The following is a 27,977-nucleotide window of genomic DNA, read 5'->3' as shown; positions in this document are numbered from 1 at the left end:
ACTCTGTCTGTCATCCCCAACAGGCCTTGTGTAACTTCCCAACTGCTCCAACATCTCTCTGGTGTCTACCCTGTGAGGTTGAGAGGAGTGCTGTCTGCTCATCAAGATCAGGGGAAAGTCAAGCTAATTCATGTGCTAGTGATGTAGACCAAGGCTGCCCCAGGTAGAGAAGCCCAAGGTGCCCTGGCCTACATGCCGATCTATATGAACCAATGGATTTTATGGTGTGAATGAGGGCTGCCCCAGGGAGAAAAGCCCAGGGCACCCTATATGGCCCATCTATATGACCCAACACATATCTAAAGTTACACGACCACGCAATAACCAGACCCCACCTGCACTGATACCATTTAATGACTTTTTACACCATCTTTCCTTTGTCTTGTAAAGAAATAACTTGCATACCTTATAAATTTAGCCCTAACCCTCAACACATTGCAGCTCTTCACTGCCCATAGGTCCTGTCCCCATGCTACTCCGTGCTATTCTCTGAATAAAAGAGCATACTGCCAGACCTTGAGAGTCCAAGAAATCTTTCTTGGGACTCCTCAACTCTCCGAGCCTGCATCAGTAGGACTTTATAAGCGGTGAGTGCAAAAATTAAAGAGATTTCATTTTATTTCTAACACATCTGAACATTATAGGGAATTACACCTATGATATATTGATAATATCTAAGAGGAAACAAGCTGTTGAAGTTGAGTATTCTCATTAGCTCAATGCCATCTTTTGACACATAGCCTTTATACCTCAATTCAGACATATAAGTTTTGTTTATACAAAATCAGGCATAATTCACCAATTATAGAATGAGTTTTCTGGTGCTGCTTTAGATGAAGTTATATTATAACATGGAACAGCTAGGAAAATTAGGAGAAACTCTCAACATAAGGATTTATTCCAGACCTATTAGCATTACAAGCACAATTATGTTAATGAAATTCAAAGTGCTGAGGATCATTTGCAAAAGGAAAAGGGCTTTTAAGGCACAATTTTGGAATTTGCAATAGAGCAAAAAGACAATAGTTGCATGTTCTAGAAAGGTGTTTCCTAGTTGCTTTTCTGCCTCTTTTCAGTAGAATATCTCATTGTTGAAATCTTCTATGTAGTACCAGACTTCAGGGGAAAAACTCTCCAATTGTCCAAAGGAAAAGAGCATTCACACCAGTATGGAAAAGTGCGTCATGAAGGAGCATCCTTCAGGGCTAGAAACGCACGTCTGTCACTATTGCTTGCTTCTGCAATGTCATCACACACTATTTGAAAACTAGATGCTTAGAAAACTCTACCATCATCTGTAAGGACAGAAAGCCTGGTCAGACCAGCGTGTCTCTCCTTCTCTCTTTCTACCGCACGCTCACACACGTACAGATGCACACGCATGTACACACACTCACACACAGATGCACACCCCCCCACATACATACATGAGTGCAATGCACTCACACACATACATAGTCACACATGCCAAAACATACCACACATGTCACACACGCATATGTGCACACACATGCACATACACACCACACATGTATACATATCACATGCACACATCTCGTGCACACGTGCATACATACACACATTCACGTGCACATTTCCATACATGCTTGTGCATACACACATCACACAGCGCGTGCACACATCACACGCACACACATGCACACTCGTTTTCTCCATTCCCTCACTGTGCTCCTCCCTGGGCCAACCTGGCAAACCCTCTGCAAGGCTGCCTGCCTCTCCCAAGGGCCACCCCATGCTGACGGCCATGAAACAGCCTTTTCCTGAAAGCCAGGCCCCCATGGCCAAGCAGACATGCATAGTGCATGGGATGCCTCCTTGCAATGTTGTTATTTGAGTCTAAAATTACTTCACAGACCCACGCTCAGAAAAAGAACGGAGAATCCCAGACTGTATGTCAATCAGCAACTGCCTTTCTTCTTTATCACTCTCTTTGAGAATGAAATCCACAGTCTGTTCCCATTCTTGAATTCTTTGAAATGCAATAAACTCTGTTGGAGAAATGAGTCCTCTAATACATCAAATATAACTGCTAATAAAATCTTTCTTGGGGCCGACTCCGTGGCTGAGTGGTTAAGCTCGTGCGCTCCACTGCGGCGGCCTAGGGCTCGGATCCTGGGCGCGGACATGGCACCACTCGTCAGGCCACGATGAGGCAGCGTCCCACATCCCACAACTAGAAGGACATGCAACTAAGATGTACAACTGTGTACGGGGTGGGGGGGGGTTGGGGAGATAAAGCAGAAAAAAAAAAAGATTGGCAACAGTTGTTAGCCCAGGTGCCAATCTTTTAAAAAAAAAAACAAATCTTTCTTAAAGAGTATCCAAAAGGATGGCTGATTTCCATGGGAGGAGAATCAAACAGAAGGGTGTTCAGTATAACCTCATCTGCACGGAAAGATTCCACTCACGCTTCAGCAGGGCCAGGGGTATCGATAGAGGCACGGATATCCCAGCGCATTAGGAGCAAGGTAACGGTCAGCTGTTACGTGAAACAGTGCTAACACAGACACACACACGTACTCACACACGTTCACTCACATGCATGTTAATGCTTTTCCCTGCTTTTGTTATGTGTTTGTTGGATAATTTAAGAAGTGCAGTCAAGTTCTCGTTAGGGCTCTAAGAAGCTCGAGTTCAAGGCACTGCCCATTTCTACCCATCTGTTTAACTCTGCGAATGGGCCTGAGATGGACATTTCAAAGTTGCCTTTCAGGAGTCCCATGATTCTAAATCCAGTAGCTGTGGGCTACTCTCTCTATTAGATGAAAAAAAGTGGCTTTCCTTTTCTTCATGGAACCAACACAATTGTCCTGTGTGGGGGTTTAAAAGAAAAACTGAAAAAGACAGCAGTCCAGCCCAGGTAGGCAGGACAATAGCTTTTATGCCTTCTGTTTATTGAGTGAAATAAAATTATGTACCGAGAGTCTACTGTGTTATAAACACTAGTTATAAATGGAAACTAGACAGAAATGCGTCTTGCTTTCGTGAAGCCTACATTCTATTTAGGGAAATAGACACAAATAAATCAATATGTTGGTAATTAGATAAAATAATTGTAAGTTCTGTAAACTACTATTAAAAAATAAACAAGGACTGAAATAAAAAACAAACAGGGTATAAGTAAGAGAGGTCAGACATTGGTTTCTTCAAAAAGGAACATTTAAATTGACATCTAAATGGAGAGAAATTGCAGGCCAGGCAAAGACTCAGAAAAGAAGGTTCTTGGGGAGAGTAAATAGGGTGTGCTCCAGAGAGAGAGAGAAGTCAGGTGTCTCAGGGGAGGGGGACCTCAGGGAGACAAACCTCTGCAGCCCGTGACCCCACCTGTGTGCCCCTTTCACACTCATCATGGGAGGTCTTAACAGAGGAGGACCCAGTAACCAAAATGATCAGACCATGGGGCATGTTCTATAAATGGACACAGACCCATTTTTAAAAGCCAGGATTCATTCTTCATCTTGTAAATGATATTTGCCAGGCAAAAAGACCATCATACAAAACCCATGGCTCATTTCAGAGTTTTCTTAATAATCTAAAATGCCAATTAATTTTTTTCAATTGTGAATTATACACTCAACATAAATATCAGGTACTCTATTTTCAGGTCTTTGTTCGAAATCTCTTCTTCAGTGGAGTACTTTACTATTTAAACATCAACGTCAATATTCTCTGAAATGTTTGGTTTACAAAGTCACAAGTTACCTTCTCCTGTTTTTAAGTGGCTTTCCCAAAGTTTGCTTCATAGGCATATTTACACAGCGATGTATACATTGATCGATCGGACTGTATTAGGAGTCTCAATTAAAGAAGTAATATAAACATAAGCTATAAAGAAGTAATAAAAACAATTCTTTAGTATGCTAAAAATAGATGAATTTTGGAAGGATTTCCACTGTGTGCGGTTTAGCGTAGGTGCGGTGGATTTGTGTTGCCTGCTCTGGTCACATCCAAGCACCTGTGAAGGTCTGGGATGCACAGGTGTGCCAGGCTGCAGAGATGGGAGTTTAATTAATGTGCCCTCTGGGCTTGAGGGGGAAGTTGCTCTCAGTCAGCTCTCAGAATCCTCAGGCGAGCATAGCTTTGCTGTTCTGTGCTCATCACTCATAGTGAAATCATTGATCTCCATAAATTGATTTTAAAAATATAAAAAGTTTTAATTAAAAAAAGTCATCAAGGAAGAGAGATAAAGAAAAGAGTATTTCAGTGGAATTTGATAAAGAAGTCACTTTCTAGTGTAAAGTGAAGTAAGAGTCATGATTTCCAAACAAATTTTGTTTCAACTGAAGCCCAGTGACTTGTTCATGTATTTCTGCATTCCTATATTTGACAATACTTAAAGACTTTTAGAGGTATTATCTAGTAGTTCTGAAAGATTAGAAAGAGAATCAGCAGCAAACAGAGAAATTGGCTTTTGGAGGACACACAAGAGCCTTGAGGTCACTTTGTAAAATAGCAGACGCCCTGAGGTGTGCTAGAAGAAAGACCTGTGCTTTGAACTTGACTTGGGTCTCCCCGTATAATGGATATGGGATCTTGGGCATACCACTCAATTCCAGAAGACTCATTTCTTCATTTACGATAGGGGAACAAATATTATCCCCAAGAATTAAACGTGGTGATAAATGCAATGACCCATGGTTGGCATATATCAACTCAATAAAGTCAAGTCTTGACTATAAGAAATTTCTAGTCTCTATGATAAATATATTTGAGTATTCAAGATATAGCCCTTGAGCCACTTCTCTGAAGGAGGTAGACCAGGGATAGAGAAACCACTGCTTCTAATGTCGGGATACTGTGAAATACTTTAAGAAAACAGCCTTGTCACAAGGAGGAGAGCCTGTGGTTTGCATCAACATCTACACAGAACATGACTTTGAAGCCCTTTTCAAGTCTTCAGCTTCCCTCTCCATGAAAAATTAATCTGGGGTCCCAGAAGTGTCTATGTCACCTATGGTAGTCCACAGAATTTCCAAAATGCACACAAACATAAGCTTGCTAGTTCCCCAGATGGGCCATTATCATGACTAGGATGGCATATTACCTTCCTTTGTACCAAGGGTATGATCCTGGTTTTCACTTTTAAGATATATTATCCACCTAAATGTTCTTCATTCGTTTTGTTAACTCCTTGATCCCAACACCTACTGATGAAGTCAACCAATATTATTACTAAGGTTGCAGCCAATCCCACACTTTTGAGCTCCCTGAAGGCTCCAGTGGGGGATGACTAACTAAATTGCTTACTCATAATTGCAACTACAATTGCATCTTATGCCTTCACCATCTAAGAATTAAGAAGCCAAGTAGTCCTTTGGCATATTAGCCTTTACCTTGTGGAGAAACTTTTATTTTACTCAAAGGAATTGGACTCAGTGAGACTGCAGATTCACACATCAGACAAAGAATCTGCTTCCTTCACTGTATCCGAAGCTTGGGACTAGGGCTGATTAAGAAGCATGCAGCAAATCTCAACTGGGATGTGGACATCTGAAGGTGCCATCACCCGGGAGACACATCTACTGAAGTACAGGTCTGGGTATGCTTTTGGTTTGGAGGAATAGATCTTTTAAGGGAGAAAGTGGTTGAGATCTTTACTTTTACTTGTAGCAAACTCATAAAAGGAAAGCAAATCCACATGATCTGCAGGAAGAAAACTGGTCAACTTTTAAGATTTGGACCTTAGTCTCTAAGCGTCTAGTCCACGAACTACCATCGTAAATGCTTTTGCCATCTTGAAAAAGGATACCCTACAGTGAATGGGAACTGACACAACTATTTGTTGTCCACTGTTTTAAGCATTTTTATGTGAAATTGGCTTCTTTATAAAAAGCTCATGTCAACAGTTTCATTCACTCACGCAGATGGGTGAAGAAGGATAGAGCAAGCCCCCTGCCCTGTTCTTCTAGTTCACTCAAGGCGGCTCAGAATATCATGTGGAAAGGAAAAAGAGTAATAGTTTTAGAAGCACATCACTTTCATGTACAAATTATAGTCATATCTATAGGGAAGAGTTAGTGCGCTTACGCAATCAGTTAGAATGAACTATTCAGTTGTTCATCGCACATAAAGGTAGCTTTAGCGCTTCTCTTCCTAAGGGGAAAAACTGGCATCCACAAACTAGCGCCTATTTTCTCATCGATTCAATTCACTAGTGTGGATGAATAAAACAGATTTAACATATCCTTTTTTTTTTTTTTTAAGTGCTTAGCATGCATAGCAGAAGGAATGAGAAAAAGAGTGGAACTTTGAAAAAAAACAAGACGTTTTTACTTTCTATGGCTGAAGCACTTAAAATTATCTTTATGTCTTTTAGCATTGAAGAATTATGCTTTATTATGTAAAAAAGAACAAGAAAGAGAAAGACAGAAAGGAAGGGAGGAAGGAAGGAAGATAGATAAATATTCAACTTCTCCAAATGTCAAGTTACAAAAACCAGAAGTAAAATAAGTCACTAAAATTCTTAATATGCCAAAATTTCACAAATATTCTGAAAAATCTAAAGCACAAATAAGCCCATTCCAAGACTACAAGAATAAGATAACACAGAATTTTACCCTTTGTGGGGGATCAGAATTGGCCACTCCAAAATGTGTCTCTTTGGCTTGACTATTTTTAAGAACGAAAGAGTCTGAAAGAAACTTTGCTTCTCCCCCCACTCCCCACACACTGCCTAAAAGAATTTAAAATGGAAGGGCCTGTTCTAGGAAGGAGCTAATACCATAAGATAACTGTAGTGTAATGTGAAACATGTCTCTCAGGTCACATTGTCTGTTGCTGGCCCATTTACATTTCCATCTCCATGTAAATTGCCTTCCACCCCCTTGAAGTCCCAAAACACTACCCCCAACATCCTCCTTTGTCTTTAGCTGAAGATGGTATTTAAGATGAGTGGGCCACCACTTTGGCAAGTTGTTCAGTTTTGCTGAGTGTCTCTCATGTAGACATGTTATAAAGCTTTGTTTGATTTTCTCCTGTTATTCTGTCTCACGTGAATTTAATTCGTAGCCCAGCCAGAAGGACCCAGAGGGTAGAGGATGTGTCTTCCTTCCCTACACCTTCATAGGGGAATCCTTTGTTTGGATCTAGGAAAATATCTATTATTCACATCTATCCATCTCAAGTGATATCCACATCAAGTGTTTAAATTATAGAAGCTTAATGTGACTGCCAATAGAATCATGTAGTCATCTTTCTGATATCCATTATATTTCCTGACTAATATCTCATCAGTTGATAAATCTCTTCATACTATCATCTGTTTTCCACTTCTTGACTTAGAAATAAGGTACATGAACTCAATTTTATTTAACACAGTTCTTCATCTTCCATCTCTCAAGTTTTGTGTAAGTCATTTAACTTCAAGACAGCTACATCTACTAGTAACATTTTTGACCTTTATATGGCCATAAATAAATGACAAGTCTTAAGCATAAGGGTACAACGTAGACATCATTGAGAATGAAAAGAATTATCTGCATGATTTATGCATCTTCTTATGAGTTATTAATTGTAAGCTTAACTTATAAAGCTCAAGTAGAACTTAGGAATTTTGATGTGACATACAAATCAGAATTGTGTCATTTTGCCAACTTATAAATTTTATAAAGTGACAAACACCAATAAACTATCTAATTAAATATCATCCCTGTCAGATATGATGCCCTACCCTACAAGAAATTAGAACACCTCAAATTCATGTTCTTGTTCTTTGTATTTAATTCATTTTTATCTCTCTCAATTATGGCAAATTAATTGCCTACAATAAAAAATACATTACTTAGAAGGGTTTTGTTTGTTTGTTTGTTTGTTTTAATGTGGATACATAAACTCAGAGTCAGGTGTTAAGTAAATAAAACATTCACTCAACCAACCAGATGTTTGGCTAGATGAAGACTCAGAAATTCAAAGACAACATCAATGATCAAAGCTGGCAGGAAGCTAAAGGAAATTTTTGAAGTCAATGCTTTCCCACTTTGAAGGGGGCAGTCACTCTGACACTTCAGGAGCCTGTCCTCACTGAGAATGCTGGCCAAACGTTTCCACATTCTGACATTGGCAAGAGAAAAAGGGAAAATGGATGTAGGGGTGTTTCACAAGTCATGTGAAATCTAATTCTAAATATCGACAATTTAAAAAATATTAATATTTGCTAGCCAATCACAGCAACTTTACGACCTCTGATCTAAATGATTCCTACATAGACTTTTTCGTGTTTTTTTTGTGCAGACCATTCTTTTTGGATTGAATTAATTGGTAGCTTTTGGAACCATGTAGTCATGGCCTTAATAAACCAATTGGGAAAATATCAAGAGAAATAAAACATAAAACATTTTTTTGAGCTATGAAGATCACAAGTTACGTAGGATAAAATACAGTTTCAAAACTACATGGCAAACAATACTATCATGGGAATTTGTATTTGACTTGCAATGTCAATAAAGAAAGAAAAGTTAAGTTTTGTATAAGGTAATAAGCATATTCAGAATGAGGGAGACTTCTCAAAAGTTCTTGGGCTCAACTGAGAAAAACCACTTCATTGGCAACTTATGGTTTGAGAGATAATTTGGTATATTTTTCTTATTGACTCAGATATTAAGATCATGCCAGTTACACAATAGAGATTACCACATAATAACCAAGTTTAAAATGATGATCCAGAATGAAATGTTCATATTTTGATGGAATATACTCAATAGGAATAGAGAAGGGGTGGGGACTAGAGGTACAGCAATATGAAAGAGAAGCAGGAACTCATAACAAACATTATTCAGATTTTAAGTTGAGCACACAACCAGGTGAAGCAGACTCATGAAAGCAGGCGTGCTCAAGCTGAAACTTGCATCTCCCCCGGACCCCTGCCATGGCCTCCGCATTGCGTTTCTCACTTTTCCACCCACCCCTCCCTTTGTCAATCCTCTGCATTGCAGTGATTTGTCTTTTGTTTAAAATCCTTCAATTAATTCACACGGCACCTGGAAAAACATCTGAATGTGTCACAACTCAATCCCTGGTCTGAATCCCGCACACCTCCCAGACCTTGCTCTTCCCAGCACTCTACCTATCTTCCTCTCTGTTCTGTGAACATGCCAAGCTTCTCTCCACCTAGAAAACTCTTCTCTTGTACTTTCCATCCACGGCTTCTTCCCGTTCTTCACGTCTCAGCCTCAGCACCACCACCACCCTGTGGGGTCTGCAGCCCACCACCACTGTCTAGACATTACCTTAATCATTTCCTTCAGAGTAGGTGCCAATAGTGCTGTTATAGCCTTGTCATGTCTTCATCACCCCTGCCTGAAGCTTTAGCCTCTTAAACGTATCTTTTTGCCTCCAGCCTCCCTCTTTTCACCAAACCTGTTTCCTGGCTCCAGAAAAGTCCATAATCTACACTGTATTAGATGAAGCTGTTAAAAATGTGTGTACAACTAACGCAATTCTCACTGCTGTGGACTGAACACTTGTGTTCCCGAAAAACTCATATGTTGAATCTTAACCCCCAAGGTGATGGTGTTAGGAGGTGGGGCCTTTGGGAGATTATTAGGCCATGAGGGTGGAGCCCTCATGAATGGTATTAGTGTCCTTATGAAGGAGACACAAGAGAGCTCCCAGCCCCTTCCACCATGTATCATTACAGTTAGAGGGCATCCTCTACTAATCAGAAAATCTGCCCTCACCAGACACCAAACCTGCCAGCACCTTAATCTTGGACTTCCAGCCTCCAGAAGTGTGAGAAATAAATTTCTGCTGTTTCTAAGACATTCAGTCTACAGTATTTCATTGGAGTAGCCCCAATGGACTGAGATACGCTCCATAAAAACCTTTAGTATTTTCTTATTGCCCTCCTGGATTCATAATAACTTTGCTATAGGCACCTTTGGCTTCTGGTGAACCTTCTGGAACTAATATTTTAAATGCATAAAATAAAATTTACAATATTACAAAGAAAATCAATCATATTAAAATATATTTATGACAGTGTAATGCAAGCCAAATTTGTGGCATAGGATTATATGTGTTATGTCACTAAACAACAGGTAGCACGTCTAATCATTAATGTAACTTCAAAATACTGCATAATATTTTGAGATATCTGCAATAAATGTAATAAAATATGGAATTATCTGTGATTTGGTGATGAAGTGCAGGTAATGCTAATATTACATCAGCATCACTAGAGGTTAAGAGAAAAAAAATGAAATGCCATATTTTTACATTTATATTTTATAATATATGTATATATTTATATATATACAATATACATATAAACTTTTTTACAATGCAAGTCATGGATCCCTTGAATGCTAGAACCCTTGGTCTAGAGAATAAAATTCAAAGTCTTGACTTGGGATTCAAGTTATTTTATAGTCAAATGTCATCACTCCATCGACTTAGCTCCAATGGGTCTCTCGCCTCTGGTGTGGGTATTTCCTCCACGAACCACAGGGAGTGTTTCCCACACAGGCCTCAGGGTCCTTTTCACACAGAACATCCTCAGCGAAAATGTGCTGTGTGCCTGTGATGCCACAGAACGTGATTCCCTCAAACGTCCACAAATACCTCAGTTCTAGGAAGTCTCATGTTGGATTTTAATGTGGTTGTCAAAGCTCTAGTTTTCCTGCTAAATTATGACATTGTTTACTGCCAAACCATGTCTTATTTTAATTCCTAACTCTTAGCCAGAAACTGAGTTCTCGTGCTGGCCTAATAAATGAGTAGCCTTCAAAAAAATACACTGCAGGGGCCGGCCTGGTGGTGTAGTGGTTAAGTTTGCATGCTCCGCTTCAGGCGGCCTGGGGTTTGGAGGTTCGGATCCCGGGTGTGGACCTACACACCACTCATGAAAGCCATGGTCCCATATACAAAATAGAGGAGGACTGACACAGATTTTAGCTCAGGCTTAATCTTCCTCAAGCAAAAGGAGGAAGACTGGCAACAGACATCAGCTCAGGGCCAATCTTCCTCATCAAAACAAACAAACAAACAAAAATACAACTAAACAGGTTTAGATCACAGAGAATTTAATAAGTTATGAGAAACCATAATGATGGGATATTCGAATATTGCAATGATTAAATACTGATCTATACCCTGAATCTAAGCTGATTTGATGCTAAACTGTCATGTATATTTGTTTGAACTGATCAGACCTCGATAGCTATTTGAGAAATGTAAAATTTTAGCAAATAATGGAAGAATCAATCCTGTGTATACATATTATAAACCCAGCATGGCAAAACAAACAAAAGGAGATATTGAGATTCCATAGTATAATTAAAAGAAAGCAACCAAAAATAATGTTTTTTTTCTGTTTTGAGACATACTTCATATTCGAACTTTGATTATCAAGATTTTGTTTTCCAAATCTAAAATTCTATGGTTGCATGTATACATATTTTAAATGAATTGGGAATCTTTCCTTTGGAAATATTCAAAATACCTGAAATTGATTTTAAATTGAATCCACAAGTCTGAAACGTTACAGAATTCTTCATCAATAGATAATTTCTACTCTGAGAGAATTCAAATGTGAACTTTGCCAGTGAGGGCGAGGCAGAAAGCCCAAGTGTGATTGTAGACTGACGGTTTATATACTATTGCAGCATGCTACAGACCAGGACTCACGCTCCCCTTTGTCCTTAAGAATTGAGCCCTAATGTTCTTTGGGAAAGGAATGTGCCCGGATTGAAAAAAAATTACATTTCCTAGCTTTTGTTTCAGCCCATGGTGGTTAGAGAGCAGATTTCTACCAATGAAATGTGAGCAATAGTCATGTGGATGGATCTCCCAGTAGTCACTCCCAGGAAGCTCTCTCCTTCCCCCCTTTCTTCTCTGAATGTGGACCTGACATTGGAGGTGCAACAGCCCTCCTTGGCCCACATGGTCACAAGAGGAAAAGGCAAAAAGAGTCGCAGAATCATTGGCCTTCACATCATCCGGCCAGTATCCAATGCTGGCAAAAGTCACCCCTGAACTTCTGATGATGATTGACATTTATGAGCAAGAGAGCCTGGCCAAGCTTCCTCCTGACTTTGGGCTCCTGACCTCCCTTTTCTTAGAAAACTTATTTTAGAAAACTTGTCATTGTGAATCTTTTCTCTGCCCCTTTGGGGTGTATGCAAACCTTTCCAAAAGCCTCTGCCAGATTTAAAACCCAGGATGTCCTTCTCAAGGACGTAGGAGTTTCTCCTCTGAAATGCAGTCATTCGGGACAATGGTGCTCACTTCTGAGTCTCTGTGGGAGGGGAGGAGCCTTTCTTCAATGGCCTCCAAGCTGTAACACTGCCTCCTGCCCTGGAGATGAGGGAAGGTTGAGTTTGGCTTTGGGCAAACTGCCCAAACCAAGTCACCTCCACTCCCTTTGGAAGTAATGGCCTTGAACACAGGCAGCTTTCTGTTAACTAAACCTGTTCTACATCACAATCTTAGAACCACCACCTACCCAGCTGAGGCCACACCCTCTCCCTGGTAACTAATACCCACCAAACAAAACCTGTCTCACCAGTGTTTCTGCATGCCAGCCTATTCTCCCTAACCTCTTAAATTTTGCCCCAAATTCTGAAGCAGGGAGACAGATCTGAGGACACATGCCCTCTGTCTCACTGCAGATCAATCTCACAGAATAAAGCTGATTTCTTTTCCAAAAGGCTGATGCTGCAATTAATTGGCTTATTTATGTGCATTGGGCCAGAGAATCCCATAGTGTGGTAAGATAATCAACCGAACTTTTCTTTAAAACAAACAAACCAAGGCAGGCTAAAGAAGAAAAAGTGGATATAATGGGAGAAAAATGGGATTTCATGGGATTTCATCAGAATGAAAAGAAATTCAGTTAAGTCAAGGAAGCACCAAAACAGGTATTGGAAGCAAGAAAAAGTCCCAGGAGAGCTGTGTGTCTTAATCGGTGTGATTCACAACGTTATTTACTTTCACCTCGAATTTCATCTTGAAGAAAAATTATACTAATGTAATAGTTGGTTACTGCAGAAATATGTCTTGGATGCTTGTATAACAATTTGAGACTTACTTGACTTCTTTTCTTATTTTATTTGTTTTTTGATGGTTGGCTAATCACTTTAAAGCTGAATCTGTAAACTTTTGGGTTTTAAGTGAACACAGGTACTCTGATGGATAGAAATAAGATGAGAAGAGAAGCTCCAAGAAGGTTGCTGCTATCATCAATCATCACAGAACTTCCCTTTTTAATTAAAAGAAAGATGAATCTTTATTTAGTCAAACATTTGTAGAAAAAGGTAAAATTTCCAATCAGCCTGTGAGTTTTTCCCAATTCTTAAGAATGCCTGACTTTGCATTTTCTCTACTGTTTCCTCTTGGAGTTTGCTTTCTTCCAAGTTTCTCAGTGTTTTGTTTGTTTATTTTTCCATGCTTAATATCTTCCTTTGTGACCTGGGTGGAGAATCAAGAGGAGTCATGCACACAGGAGAAGCTTTGTTATCAGTGAACCTGTGTTGACTGTGTGGAAATTAATCATAGAAACGTTAACTAAGCTGGGGTCAGGAAGGCCTGCAGGGGGAGCTCTCACGCCGTATCACACATCCTCAACTACACCAAACAGGAAGAGATCTGCACCTGCATCTTCAGAGGAAGTACAGCTACTTCACTTCCGAAGGAAGTGGGGGGGCCTGGAATTAGCCACCCCAAGATATGTCTCTTTGGCATGAGGATTATTTGGGGCTTATTGCTTTTAATAAACTGCAGACAGGAAAGCAACTGAGGGGTGGAACTTGCTTGCGTTTTTTTAGGAGACATTTACATTGTAAAGGAAATCTCCATCTGTAAAGGTGGCTCCCTCTCTGTACCAGGAAGACGAGAGGGATGACTTTATCTCTAGAAACTCTTAATCAATGCCAAAGGCAAGGACTTAAATCTGCATTTGTTTATTGTACTTGTGTGGTAATCACCAAAGATTGACTCCCCCTCCACCCTCAACATCCTCCTTTGTCTTTAGCTGGATATGATATTTAAGGTGGGGGTTTCCGCCATTTTGGGGAGTTGCTCAACTTGCCTGAGCCTCTCCCATGTATACACGTTATAAAGTTTTGTTTAATTTTCTCCTGCTATTCTGTCTCATGTGAATTTAATTCGTTCTCTGGCCAGATGAACCCAGAGAGGGTAGAGGAAATGTCTTCCTCCCCTACAGAAGATTTCTCTCCCTACCCGGCAACAGCCCAGCCAATGAGAAGCCATTGCTGCCCTGAACTGTTACTCTCCCCCAATAGACTTTCCTTTAGAGGAGCTCCTTCGGACTACCCCTTTTTCCCTATAAAGGCAGCTCCCCTCCCTTGTTTGTTGGATTTTCCTATGGTTTGCCATAACAGGAACATCTGGAATTGCAATTCTTTTGAATATTCTCCAATAAACTCATTTTGATATGAAATAACAGGCAAATTTGCTTTTTAAGTTGACAACTGCAAGGCCTAGGGGTTCTGTGTTGATATCTCAAGGAATTCCTATGACAGTTAAGTGAAGGTTACCTAAGCCCTGTAATCCTAGACAGCAGGGGAGGTGAGGCAATCCTCCCCTCTCACACACACTCTTTTGTGCTCCAGGAAATGTCTTAATACAAAGAAACATGCCCCCCCCACCCCCGACACACACAAACACCCATGACTTAGATAACACTCAAGGTGCCCCTTGGTTTACTTATGACCAGGCCAGACAAAACCCTCCAAATTCCCATGCTTTGCTTTATAATGGTTGCTGAATTGTTTTTATCCCCATTCATCAACCGGAACAAATGCTTGTTAACTAAATTTTAGTTAAGCTTTTCTCCTTCTCTCAGGCCCCCAAACTTTGGCCTATCATCAGCCTGAGCCAGCAGACAGCCCCTCCTCAACAGCAGGCTGTGCTCAGAGAAAGACTTTCTCTGATCCATCACCCCATCATGGCTTCTCCTGTTCATCCCACACCCACAAACTCAGTTCCTTCCAGCCTTGCTTACTCCTCTCTATAAAGGAAAATCCTTTTTCCTAATCCTTGAGACACTTGCTGAGCTTGTGGTTAAAGTGCTGTTCTCTCTATTGCAATAGACCTTTCCCCTCTCTTGCAGTAAAAATCCCTCCCAGTAGAGTCTCTTCTTACTAAGTCTGGCTTTGTTTTGCAATTGGCACCAGCTACAGGAGCTAGTAGGAGTCATCGGAGTTGGTGGCTTGTCCCCAGGGGGAGTGAGAAGTCCCTCTGAACAGAAGCGGATAATCATAAAGAGTTGGAGCAGGCAGAATGTCTGCCTGGGAGGGGTAAACACACTAAGATACCAGGATTGAAAGGCTTTCCGGAGGAGAATACACACATGGCTGGGCTTTAAGGCTGCTATGGGGTAGGGTGGGAGGACACAGCTTGGAGGCTGTAGGAGGCAGGATGGGGTGCAGAATGAACACAGGCAGATGGAAGAACCAGGTGAGAGTTTGCAGAATGAGAGAGGCAGCAGCATCTACTACAGGCTCATAGCACAGATGCTGGTCTCTTTCTACCCCTCCATGGACTGACCATTGGTTTCCTCACTGGTGAGAGACAGGAGAAACTGTTGTTTGGACCCAATCAGCCTATTGAGTCCTTATATGACTCTTTGAAAGTGCTAAATCCACATTAGCTCAATAAACATTGGGGAGAGCTTCTGACTTTCAGAGGTCAGGAAATTGGGTAGTTCCTGAACAATTATACTTGTACCTGCAAGAAGCAAGAGGGCCACAGCTGGCGTCTGGATGGCGTATGACGCTAGGCAAAATCTGATATCTAATTCTCAAGGCACGTGCTAGAAGTATTTATGGGAAACATTTGACTCACAGATTCTTGGAAAAGTTATTTTAGCAGCTGCACAACCTGAGATAAGTAAGTGGATCTGTCAGGTACCATGTCTACACACCCGAAGTTGTTATCTGACTTTTTCCCACAGCCATTGTCTGCAGCCCATGGATGGCAGACTGGTTTTGCAAACTATGAGAGGAAATTGGGCTTTTTAAATTCACCCCATTGGGTTTAAATGTTTTGTATATTAGTGTGACTAAAACATTCAACATAAAGTCCAAAATCTCACCATTTCTCTTCCTTTATTAGAAATGTAGTAGTTAGCTAATAATGATTACTTTGGAGTCAAATAGATTCGATTCTAGATCACTGCTGCACACACAGCTACACAAATTTCCAGAATTTGTTCAACCTCTCTGAGCCTCAGTTTTCTCAAATGTAAAATGCGGATATTTTACACTCAGAATTTATGTGAGAAGCAGGAAGCATAGACCGTGGCACTGGGTGAATGCTCAATAAATAACAGTTATTATTATCATTATTTTTAATACAGCAAAATAAGGACTAGCTCTCAGATCAACTCACAGTACATTTACAAGAACGAATGAGGAAGCAAATGTGAGAACACTAATCAAAGTCTCCTGCATCATGGAGATATAATACATCAGCATACAAATATTTCATTTATACAGAGTTTTAATCCAATTATGTGGCAGAACCATTGTATGTTTACTATTTTGTTGTTTCAGAGCCCCTTCTCACAGGAAACTGCTCTTCTGCCTCTCAACCATGCCCTTTGATGAAGTCCACTCATCACATTTTCTGACCCATGAGACCCAAGCTGAGCTAAATACAGTACTCATCCACCTGGTCTCCGTGAAGAGAGATCCATCCACCTGGTCTTCATGACCAGATACCCATCCACCTGGTCTCCATGAGTAGAATTGAGGGTCACATCACCTATGCTGACCCATTAAGACTGTGTTCTCAAAATATTTAGAAATTGTTCCAGGGACAGAGGGATTTTGTCCTTGCTCGCTATGCTATGGTTACACTACGGCCATGTCCCCATCTGTATTTGAACAGAAAAAGCTGCCAGAGTGAAACAGAACAGGAACAGAGGGAACACTAGAGTGCTAGGTGCTAGTTGTGCCTCAGTCAAAAACTGCCACTTCGGCATTAGGATTATTTTAAACTGCAGGCCATTAAGAAGGAGCAGATATGAGAAAGTCTCTCTGCCCTCCCTCTATTTGTCTAAAAGCAGGACACAAATTTACAGTGGTGTCCCCTGCCCTGTCTACCTGGAACCACAAAGGTTAATCCCAGGATTCAACTCTAGGCTCTTATTAGTGGAGAAGGTACAACCTAAATCTGCATAACCAACCTTACCCTTGTTTACCTTGGTTTTCCTGGTAATGTCTCCTAACTGTCCTTGCTACACCTTTCTTTCTTTTGTCTTTACCTGAAGATGGTATTTAAGCCAGAGTTCTAAGCCACCTTTGGGAGTTACTCACTTGTCTCTGGGTATCTCCCATGTATACAGGAGGTATATGTGTTAATAAACTTCTGTTTGTTTTTCTCTTGTTAATCTTCAATTTATTACAGGGGTCTCAGTCAGAAGGATAGAGGAAAATTATATTTCCTCCTTTACATTCTCTACCTTTTTAATTAGATCTAGTTACTAATTAATGGGACTCAACTTGTCTATGGAACCCAGTTCAATCCACAAATTTGATCATCTCTGTATTTTCACTATTATGCTTATTACTAACTGCTTGAACATATCTATACAACACAAAATGAACAATCACCTAATTTTGATCCTTTAGTTTCCTACCTTTGGGATTTGTGGTGAGACTGGAAGAGATAGAACGAAAAGAAGAGAAAAACGGTACTGGTGCAAACATTTTAGTATGAGTAGCTACAGCCCAAGTACATCCAGGGCCATTTGCACACACTGTAGGATATCCAGTGCCTGTGACAGTCACTTGGGTTTCCTGATAGGCACTAAAAATCCCATTATCTTTGCTAAACTATACTTGTTTGGCTTTCAGGCACAATCCCATAAAGAAGCCTACTACAAAACCAAACATTACCAAAATGGGACACATGGTATTCTTAGCTAGACTGGGGAATCAGAGAATGCCTCTGTTAGGATCCTACAGATAGACTGAGCCCTAAATGATTAACTGAAGGAGAGTCGTGGGGGAGATGGAGAACACGCGAGGTTGAGATTTCTATACCAGCGCAAGCAGAGAGGTAGAAAGGATCATGGCTCCTGGGAAGTACTTTAGTAGAAGGGCAAATGGCTGAAGTGCAGAGAGAGACAATAGGGTGGAGAAAGAGAAGGCTAGGGATTAAGCTTGTTATAGATTTTGAACCGTATTCTAAGTATATAGTGAGGGGTTTCATATTATGCCACCTCAAAATATGCCTCTTTGACATATGGATTATTTTGACCTAAAGGCCATTTTGAACCAGCAGAAGCAAAGAAAGCACTAAAAACATGGCATATGTTTTTCTTTTGTAAAGGAAATGTACATCTATAAGAAGAATTTCCATTTGTAGAGACGTCACTTTTTCCTGCACCAGGAAGAGGAGGACTTCTAATAACTCCTCTCAATGGAGAAAGCACAGGACTTAAATCCGCATAACAAACCTTATTAAAAGGCCCTTGTTTACCATACTTTTCCTGGTCATCTTCCCAGAGCTTGCCTCCCCTTCCTAGAAGCCCCAAACCCCTTTTCCTTTGTTTTATCCTTCGATTGCACATAAACCCAAGTTCTAACCACTCCTTTGAGTTACTCATGTCTGGGCATTCCCATGTGTATGTGCAATGCACGTGTTAACAAACTTCTGTTTGTTTTCCTCTTGCTCATCTGTATTTGGCTTAGTCTCACTTAGGGCCCCAGCTGGAGAACCTAAGGTAAGTAGAAGAAAAGATTTTTTCCTCCCTGACAATAAGAAAGTGTGGAAAAGGCTTTATTCAAGAAAGAGACATTTCAGTTTGCTTTTTGGAAAGAAGAGAGAAGTAGGAAGACTCCATATGCTAAGACATTTAAGATTCTGACAATTTTCTAGGAAAAAGATGAGGGTGGTGAGAACCAGGAGTGGTGATGGAGATGGAGGAGATGAGCGGGATTTCAGAGATACTGCAGGGCCGGGGAAAGGATTTGATAATTGAGTTAATACTGGGAGGAGGGAGAGAGGAGAGTCACAAGTCACATTAGTTTTACAGCTCAAGCAACTGGATAAAATGTACACTACTTACTTAGTACGATGGGGAAGGTTGGAAGATGAACATACCTGGGAAGGAAACTTGTGAGCTCAGTTTTGGACACAGGGTTCGAGTGCCCACGTGATGCCCAGGGGGGATGTGCAGGGGTGAGACAGACACTGACTTCTTGGACTCTCAGCACTTGCATTGGTGATACGAACAGAAGAGCTATGATTAGTCACTACTGCCATGGTCTTTGGATCCAGGAGTGTTGATGACGCTAAGGGAAAGTGAACAACGAAAATATAGGGGGACTCCAATGGAGCCGTATACCTAAAATTGTCGGTTAGAAGAGGACAAAGAAGCAAAGAAGATAAGGAAGTAGCCATTGAGATAGCAGAATAATGGAGACCATGTTATCCTGAAGCCAAGGGGAAACGGTGCTGAGCCAGAAGTGATAAGGGCGTGAGTTCTACCAAGAACCTTGAGAAATGGAGCATGCCCAGAGGATTCAGTGCCAGGAAGAACTCCTGACATGGAAGATCATGTCAACAGAATGGTTGGTTAAATGGTCCATTAACAAATTGGAATGGTAAAAGCTAGATAAGAACGGGTAAGAGAAGTGAGGAAGAGGTGTAGAAACTGAGAAAGTGGGCATAGACAATTCCTCTAAAAACATTCTCAGAAAGTGGAAGCTGAAGGAAGATAGGAGTCAAAAGTATGTAAAAAATCCTATGTAAATAGATGTGTATGTGTGAGAGAGAGAGAGGTGGATTTGAGTATATTTGAAATGCTGTTGGGGAAGATCTAAGAGAGATGTAGCAGCTGAAAATGCAATAAAGAGAAAATAATTCCTACTTTAATGGCTCTGAAAGAGTAGAAAGAACTATATTTAGAGCTTGGAGGGCAGGATGAATTGGGTTTAAGTAGGAGGAGCCTTCTTTTCCATTTGAAAAGGAGAAAAAGCAGAAAAGTGTGGGCGGATCTGCACGCAGATTCCTTGTGGGAAGCTACTTCCTCTCTGACATCTTTCTCTGTGTGTAGGTGGGTGTGCCTCTCAAGTAGGAGGTGATGCTAATTGCGAGGGGGAGACGGAGATGGAGATGGGAAACAGTGTGTGAATAAATGCTGGCGATGTCTCCCATTATATTCTGCACCAGTCCAGACTTTGTTTCCCTCTCTTCTTTCCTTCTAACCAGATTCCTATCTTAAGAAACTCAAATTCTGGAAATCTAAATATATATTTTATATTCTAAGTAACAACGTCTAAAAGTTTAACACAAAATATCATTCTTTCTTGGTAATAACATATTGAAGCTCTATTTTCAAGCACAATCTATGAAATTAAGGAAAGTCGTTTAGCCATATTAAAAAAAAGAAAAAGCCCTAAAAAAACTTTTGACATTTTCAACTTCACTTGATTTAACAATATTCAGGAAAAGGCCACCTAAATTATTTGGCATGAAATGAAAATTTTGAACTTTTTCATACGTCAAAAATGCTCTGATAATGGTTAATTCAAACTTTTCTTAGAGTCTCATATTGGGATGGTTTAAAAAACGATAAAGTTCATTCACTGAATTTTTTGTTCTGGCATAATTGGAACACAGCTTGACTAGTAGACATAGCCATTATTTTGAGCTCAGATAAGGCTTGAGTCCATGAGAGACTCTCCCAGACCCACTTCCATTATGAATCGACTCCCTATACTATAGTCCTGGAGAGAAAAGACCCATAAGTGGCTAAGAGGACACTGACAGATGAGGAGGCTATATGAGGAGCAGGCTGGTGGCCTAGAAGGTATGTGATGATGGCCGGAGGAGAGAGGGACGGAAGGGAGTGTGGGTGAAGCTGCAATGACAGCAGAGCCGGTCCTATCTTTGCGTCTAGGTCCTCACTTTTGTGTACAAAAGTGCACAAACAGCAAGAACATGAACAGCAGCGGCTCCGCTACCCATCAGAAAACAGAATTCCATTACAAATGATTCCAGTTGTACAAGTTTTTAACCAATTAGGGACACTTACATTTCAATAAAATTTAAACGTAAGAAGCATATCTAGGTTTTTTTTTTTTTTTTTTTTTTTTTGATTCCTTACCTTGGTAAGCGAGTTTAAATCCTTGCCGGTTTTGGGAATGGTCGCTGTAGAAGTGGATGAGAGTTTCATGGGTTGTGCTCAGCAACGCCGAGGGCAGGTCGGTGCCACTAAACTGCCCAATCATAGGGCTGGTGGGGTAAGGTCCGTTTTGAATTTCAAGGTAGTCGTGATTAGCTTCGGTAGAAAAATTCAGAAATTGAATATGCGCACCTATGAAGAAATATGCAAAAGTCATGAAAGTTAATGTCAAAATTCATGAAATCAATGTTTATTAAAAGTGGTTAAAATTTTATGAGTCTCCCCAAGCAGTCTCTCTCTAGTATGCAGAATGGCATCATCATAGTGGAGGAGAAAACACACTTTGGATTACAACAGACTCTGGTTCAATTTTACCTCTGCCACCAACAAAGGTCCATGTAATTAATGTTCCTGAGTCAACTTATTCGTGAAATATGAATATTACCAGCACTGCATCACAGAGATGCACAGGTATAATTCTTTGAATGGTGACTTATATTCATACATATGGCAATGACTTTGTCCAGCTGCTATTATAATTATTACAACCAGAAGCACAAGTTGTAATTGTGCGTAGTCATCTATAAGTTAATTTATGGCTTCATCAAGAAAGAAGGCAAAGTAGATCTAAAAAAAATGCAACAAACTTTGAAAGTGGCCTTTTACATGGATGGTTATACCATTGCACAAGAAATTTATTAGTTTAGCAAGTGGTTGTTTCAATTGTGTTATGCATACAAAGCAAGTTATTGATGTTTGCAGGAAATCCCATCCAATGAATCCCACGATAACGCTCACAGTTCAGTCTAAGAGCCTGGCACAGTTTAACATACCAAAAGACTGTCCAAAGGACCAACATTGCAAGTAACATTGATCTGTGTACCAGATAAACCATAGCTGATTATTTAGAAGAAAATCAAAATTAAAACAATTTAGAGTTATTTACTATGGAATTGTGGTATTTTAAAGAAATCATTTGACTACTATGTCTGAAATATTTTAATTCATTTAAATAGTTTATTTAGAACTCTAAAGACATTAGGTTTTACATAAGTACATGAACTTAAGTTGGATTGCAAAGCCTAAACAATAGCTATTGCAGATTATTCTCCCAACATAGGAGAAAAGCTTTACTTTGCATTATTCTTCTCCTGTTCTTGATAGATAAGAATAGCTTTGTTTTTACTTTTCATCTAATACATTTGACACATGTTCCCCAGCTTTGGAAAACCAAAGAAAATGCTTACATGAGATACCCTACTTAAGTGTAAAGACACAGAAAATTTAAAGCAAACATATCTACTTAGGTATCAAAGGAAAGTGCAGCTATCAAAACCTAGAAATCAGTGAAAAAGGAAGAAAAGCTCAAGTAAAGAGCGGTAGGGAAGGGGCTGGCCCCGTGGCCGAGTGATTAAGTTCGTGCGCTCTGCTGCAGGCGGCCCAGTGTTTCGTTGGTTCGAATCCTGGGCGCGGACATGGCACTGCTCATCAGACCACGCTGAGGCAGCGTCCCACATGCCACAGCTAGAAGAACCCACAACGAAGAATACACAACTATGTACCGGGGGGCGTTGGGGAGAAAAAGGAAAAAATAAAATCTTTAAAAAAAAAAAAAAAAAGAGCGGTAGGAAGAAAAACCTAAAGATACTCAATAAAATGTAAAGTCATCCAAGAAAAAGCTTCATCAGTTACAAAGAAGACCTTGTGTGGAGGAAGGAAAGAGGAAATCATGTCCCTTTCTGGTTGGGCATAGTGTAAGGCCAATTATTACACTTGGGGTGCATGAACTTTACCCACTAACCTTCTCATCACAAATACCCAGCAAGGTAGTCATTATTATTATAATTTCTTAGATGACCAAACTAAGGCTCAGAAACGTTAGGTGTTATGTCCAGTGCAACATAGGAAGAGGCAGTTAGATTTACACCCAACTCTGATTGACAAAGCCCTCACTTTTTCTGGTTTAGCATGCAAATGTGCTAGACAAGCGCTAACCATCTCATGATGTGAAACATATTCCAATTCTTCTTGGAGAAAATCATTTTGTACTAAATGTGTTTAATCTCGGTTGGAAGAGGAAGAATGAAAGGAGGTAGAATGTGGAAGCCTTCAGGAAGAGGCTGAGGAAGCAAAAAGCAGGAGAAAAATCCTGGGATAAAAGAAAGGTCTTTAACAAGTCAACCAAAATCGGAATAACTTTCAGAATGAGCAATTGAATTCATATCATATGGTCCAAATCTCTATACAAGGGGCACATCAGCAGTCAGGAAAGGAATATCCCAGTCTGTGGTTGTCTTGTCCATCCTAGCATCATGGACAACATTTCCCCCAAATGGAGCAACTCTATACATTTCAAACATTTCTGCAAAAATTAAAAAATACCAAATATTTCTCTTTGTTGAAGAGCCATTAATGAGCTATTAATTTTCTTCTAAATTCCAGTAAATATTTGTAGTCAGAAGAAATTCAAAAACTGGAAGAAAACAAAAAAAGAGAGAGAGGGAGATGGAGACAGAGGAAAGGAGGGCAGGAAGGACCAGTGGAGCTCGCGTCCCTTGGCCTGAACGGCCCCCTCTGCACGGCCACGACCGTTGACCTGCTTGATCACTTAGCCACACATCAGTACGAAATTTATTCCCTCACTCATTGCTGAATTAAAAACACAGCTTTCTTTTGTAGCACGTCCCACAAATTTGACAAAAAAGAGTTTTTCACTAACAAATAAAGTGTGCTAACGAATCCTTTTTTTTGTCTTTTTTTTTTTTTTTTGGTGACTATGTCAAGGCCACTAGACCCCTGTGGTCCACAGAGTTTCATAAATACCCATTGCATTCGTCACTATGAGGTAGAACGCAGAAGCTGACACAAGAACAACCAAAACAGCTGTTGAATTACTGACATGTCTGTTTATTGCCAAAAAGTAGCAGATAGGATGCGAAATGAGGGCAAGGTTAGAACACTTAAAAAACTGATTCACTATTTGGGTACGAAATCAAACAGCAGGGAAATGGCTCAAAATATGCTCATTTCAGATGGGCGCACGCAGACTTCAGACGTATTTATCCAGAAATACATTTTCAAATTTATAGGACGACACAGTCAAGAAGGAAATGAAAGACGGTGAGCAGATCAAGGGTGAAAAAATTAAAGATGGCCAATATCTCAAAAGTACAGGAAACAGTGAAAGTGGCCTTTTACTGATCTGGAATTAAACTCGAAATGGAAATGGAAGTATGACAATAATAATTTTATGAAAAAAGTTAGCATTTTAAGCAGGATAAAGCATCCAGCCACATATTAAACCACTTACTTCATATCGGGAAGTAGCACAGAACCTAGTTCTAATCTGGCTTAAAATGGAATTATTTAGCTATCTAATTTTCGGCAAATTGTGTCCACTTTGACATCATAAAGCCAAGATGAAGGGATTTAAAATATGCATAACCTCATTATCCTTTTATTATCTCATGCAACACTGAAAAAATAACGTCATTTCAACAAGAAACCAATCTGAATGCCCATCTTTGGTAGAATTTACACAGCACATTCTCATCCGATTGTCATTACACCTTGAAAATGAAGTGTCAGGAAGAGGCATCTGCACAAAGGACGCTTCCCTTGGACTCTGGCAAAACTTTGAATAGTAATATGACCATGACTTCAGAGTTAAACCCTCGTTTTTAGTTGATAGAACTTGTGAATATTAAATTGCTCTATTTCACATCTTCTGTGCATAATAAACATATAGTAAAAGAGTTAATGATAGAATTCAGTGAATATTCTGAAGAATCCTTATACTCTCCCTATGTTTCTAGAAGATCAAAAAGCCTTGCATAGCAAGGTATGCAGTATTAGTGCAGTGGTTTTTACATATGAAAAGAAATGGTAAAACAGAAAAAAATTGGTCACGTTTCTATTAACTATGCCTTTAGAACTTTTCAAGAAAATAGAGACAGAAATTCTGAGTTGATTGGGCTCATGACAAAGCAACACAAAACAGCACCCCTAAGTCTTTGAAAAGGAAAGAAAACAGCATAAAATCACTACAGAATTTGGCTTAGCTACTAAAAGCAGGTAACACTTAAATGACGCTTTCTCCATATCAGGCACTTACATTGTTTCAGAACAGCCCTGTGAGAAGGACATTTTATTGTACTCATTTTAAAGATAAGGAAATGGGGTTCAAAAACATATTAGTTACTTGTGTAAATTTGTATCACCAGTAACTGATAGAGTGGGATTTCTACTCAGCTAAACTCAGAGCCCAAAAACATGAGCAACCAAGACATACACTGCCCATCCCTCAGCCAGATGTCACCCAATCATTCTGAGAGACAAGTTGCATCACACTGAGGCAGGATGGAGGAAATAGTTGTCACCAGAATGAATAGAGCCAAGAGACAAAGGTGGTTTTCACGTGATGCCAAAGCAACCAACCACTCTTGCCTATTCAGTTAAACTATTGATTGATCCATGGACATGGAGGGAAGCAGCAGTCATCAAAATAATTATTTGGTTAAAAGTGGTAGCTGCTTAACCAATGGATTAGGTAATCTATCAGGTAGTCCCCTGCATATCCAGTTGTATGGAAAGACTCAAAACACACCAGAAAAATCCTACATGACTGAAAAACATCACATATATTTTTCCTGAAGAAAGGGCAACCATGTCTCATATTCTGGATAACTGAGTTATTCGAGGTAGCTGGAGGAACTGGAGTCATTCATGCTTACCAATACAATAGTCACCCATACCCTGAGCAGCCAAAAACCTAAATCGACCATCAAGGAAATTAGAATGTATGCTGAGACACCTGAGACAGCATTTGCAGAAACGAAGGGGCTAAATTTAAAAATATTGAGGTAAAATTTATTTTTAAGAAAAATCTGGAAGAATAGTAGCAATTATTTTTTCTTATTCACTTTAAAGATTTTATGTATCTTGCTGTTTCATACTAAATAATATTCTGTCTCTACTTCCAATCTGTCAAAATCTCATGATTTCTGCATTTTTTCAGCAAAGCAATTTATATTAAATAAATAATATTTGTAAGGATCTTATGAAAATTCTTTGTGCATTTCTTGCCTTATTTTGATTAAAGGTGTTCTCCCATAAATTGGAGAAATGTTTTCTAAAGTAGTCTGTAACTCTAGCATCCAAAATACCAAAGGTTCTGGGGAAAAATACCGAATTCTTCTCCTTACATGGCTAGGGGTGCCGCAAGAGCATCCGGGAACAGGCCACAGGAATCTTCCTGGCAACAACTTGACTTGTACCAATGGTTCTTATACACAACAAAATTTGAGAACCACTGGTCTAAGCAATCATTTTCCTTGGTTTATAGCATTCTAAGTTTAAGTAGATATAATTTACAATAAATCTGATAGACTCTTTGGGTTTTAGGTAAGCAAATTTCCCATAACTTCCGTTTCTTGGTGAACTTTCCAATGATCCTGCAGAAAACATTGCTTAAAATTATTTCCCAAACCTCCAAGAAAGAGATTGGGCTGGTAAAAGACCTTACCTCCTTCGCACACAGAGACACACACATACAGACACACACTGACACAGACGCTCAAAGCAGGAAATCCAAGGAAGGGTTGGGGAGCTGAGCAGTGACAGCCAATGTGCCAATGAACGCCTTTACTATGAAGAACTAGTTAACACCACCATATTTATTAATGTAAACTTCCTATCACATTATGTCTTTTCCCAATATGAGGGAGGAAATATATTTTTACTATTATCTTCCAGCTTGTTTACCAAAATCATCCAAACAGCAGATGTCTCCCAGGCAAAACATCTATTGTCGCATCAGTAGAAATATATCTTCCCAACCCCTAACTTGTCCCACTAGGAAAGCAAGAGCCTGTGATGGGTTGTAATTACAGGAAATGTTCTGGAGTCACCGTAAGGTTAGGAAGCAACGTGGGAGCTCAGAGAGGGGAGAAATGATAATTAAAAGATGTGGTGGTCATCTTTGCTGTGTTCCCAATTTTCCTTTTCATAAGAAACCTCTGGAGTGCTTGATTTAAAAACGCAGATTCCTGTGCTTCAAACCCAAATTTAATGTCTCAAAATTTCCAGGGGAGAGGTCTGATGTTTGCCTAGGATTAGGGAGACTCTGGGAAGAACCTGCTGCCAAAAGCAATGTAAATTCAGGGAAAGGAAGGTACCGGGAAAACGGTCCTGCTGTGGACACCAACAGGGATCACACAGGAGACCCTAACGTGCAGGAGACTGAGTTAAGGGAAGAGTAAGAGGGAATCTGAATCTGAATTGAGTCTGGGACACTTTCTGATGACCCAGATGGAAACACGTCCCATGCAGGTGAAAATGTGGTTTGACATTTGAGCAAGATGAGGGATGGCGCTTTGAGTCACGTGTGTAGAAGAGGCAGTTCAAACTACAGGGTGACAGATATTACCAGGGAGAAGAAGCCGAGATAAAGGAAGATGGGGAATGGAGAGAACTAATTCACGTAAGAGTTTCAAAAACCTGACGGGGGCTAAAATACAGGCAGTAATATTTTCCCTGAGTCTGCGAAATGCTCTATAATTATTTAAGCCCCAGAAAACATTCCTTCCTACCAGGGACAGAAAAATTCCTAATATCTACCATGTCAGGGGAACTACTCCACTCAGACTACAAAATTTATCACAGGCAAACCTGGTGTTTCACTTAAATTTAATCTATAACAAACTATTCTGAAGCATAACTACATCTATTCTAAAAAGCTAGGGACAGTCACACTATTTTGTATCTACTTAGCGTTTAAGACACAAAGTTTCTTTTTGCCTTTTCATCCTTTTTAAACTCAATACTATGCAATATCAAATATTTAAGCACTTAAATCATCCTT

General features: G+C 39.9%; 1 protein-coding gene across 2 annotated transcripts in view; it reads right to left on the bottom strand.

The window, feature by feature from the left end:
* Positions 1-27,977, bottom strand: part of CSMD1 (CUB and Sushi multiple domains 1) — a 1,833,881-nt gene that overhangs the window by 162,809 nt on the left and 1,643,095 nt on the right. For both annotated transcript variants that reach the window (XM_023630572.2, XM_023630573.2), the window contains exon 41: positions 21,098-21,307. In XM_023630572.2, the coding sequence (XP_023486340.1) occupies positions 21,098-21,307 (210 nt within the window). The remainder of the gene's footprint in view (positions 1-21,097; positions 21,308-27,977) is intronic.

Source organism: Equus caballus, chromosome 27, assembly GCF_041296265.1.
Source record: "Equus caballus isolate H_3958 breed thoroughbred chromosome 27, TB-T2T, whole genome shotgun sequence".
NCBI classification, from domain to species: Eukaryota; Metazoa; Chordata; class Mammalia; order Perissodactyla; family Equidae; genus Equus; species Equus caballus.
Note: the sequence above shows the minus strand (reverse complement) of the source record. Positions and strands in the feature narration are given on the sequence as shown.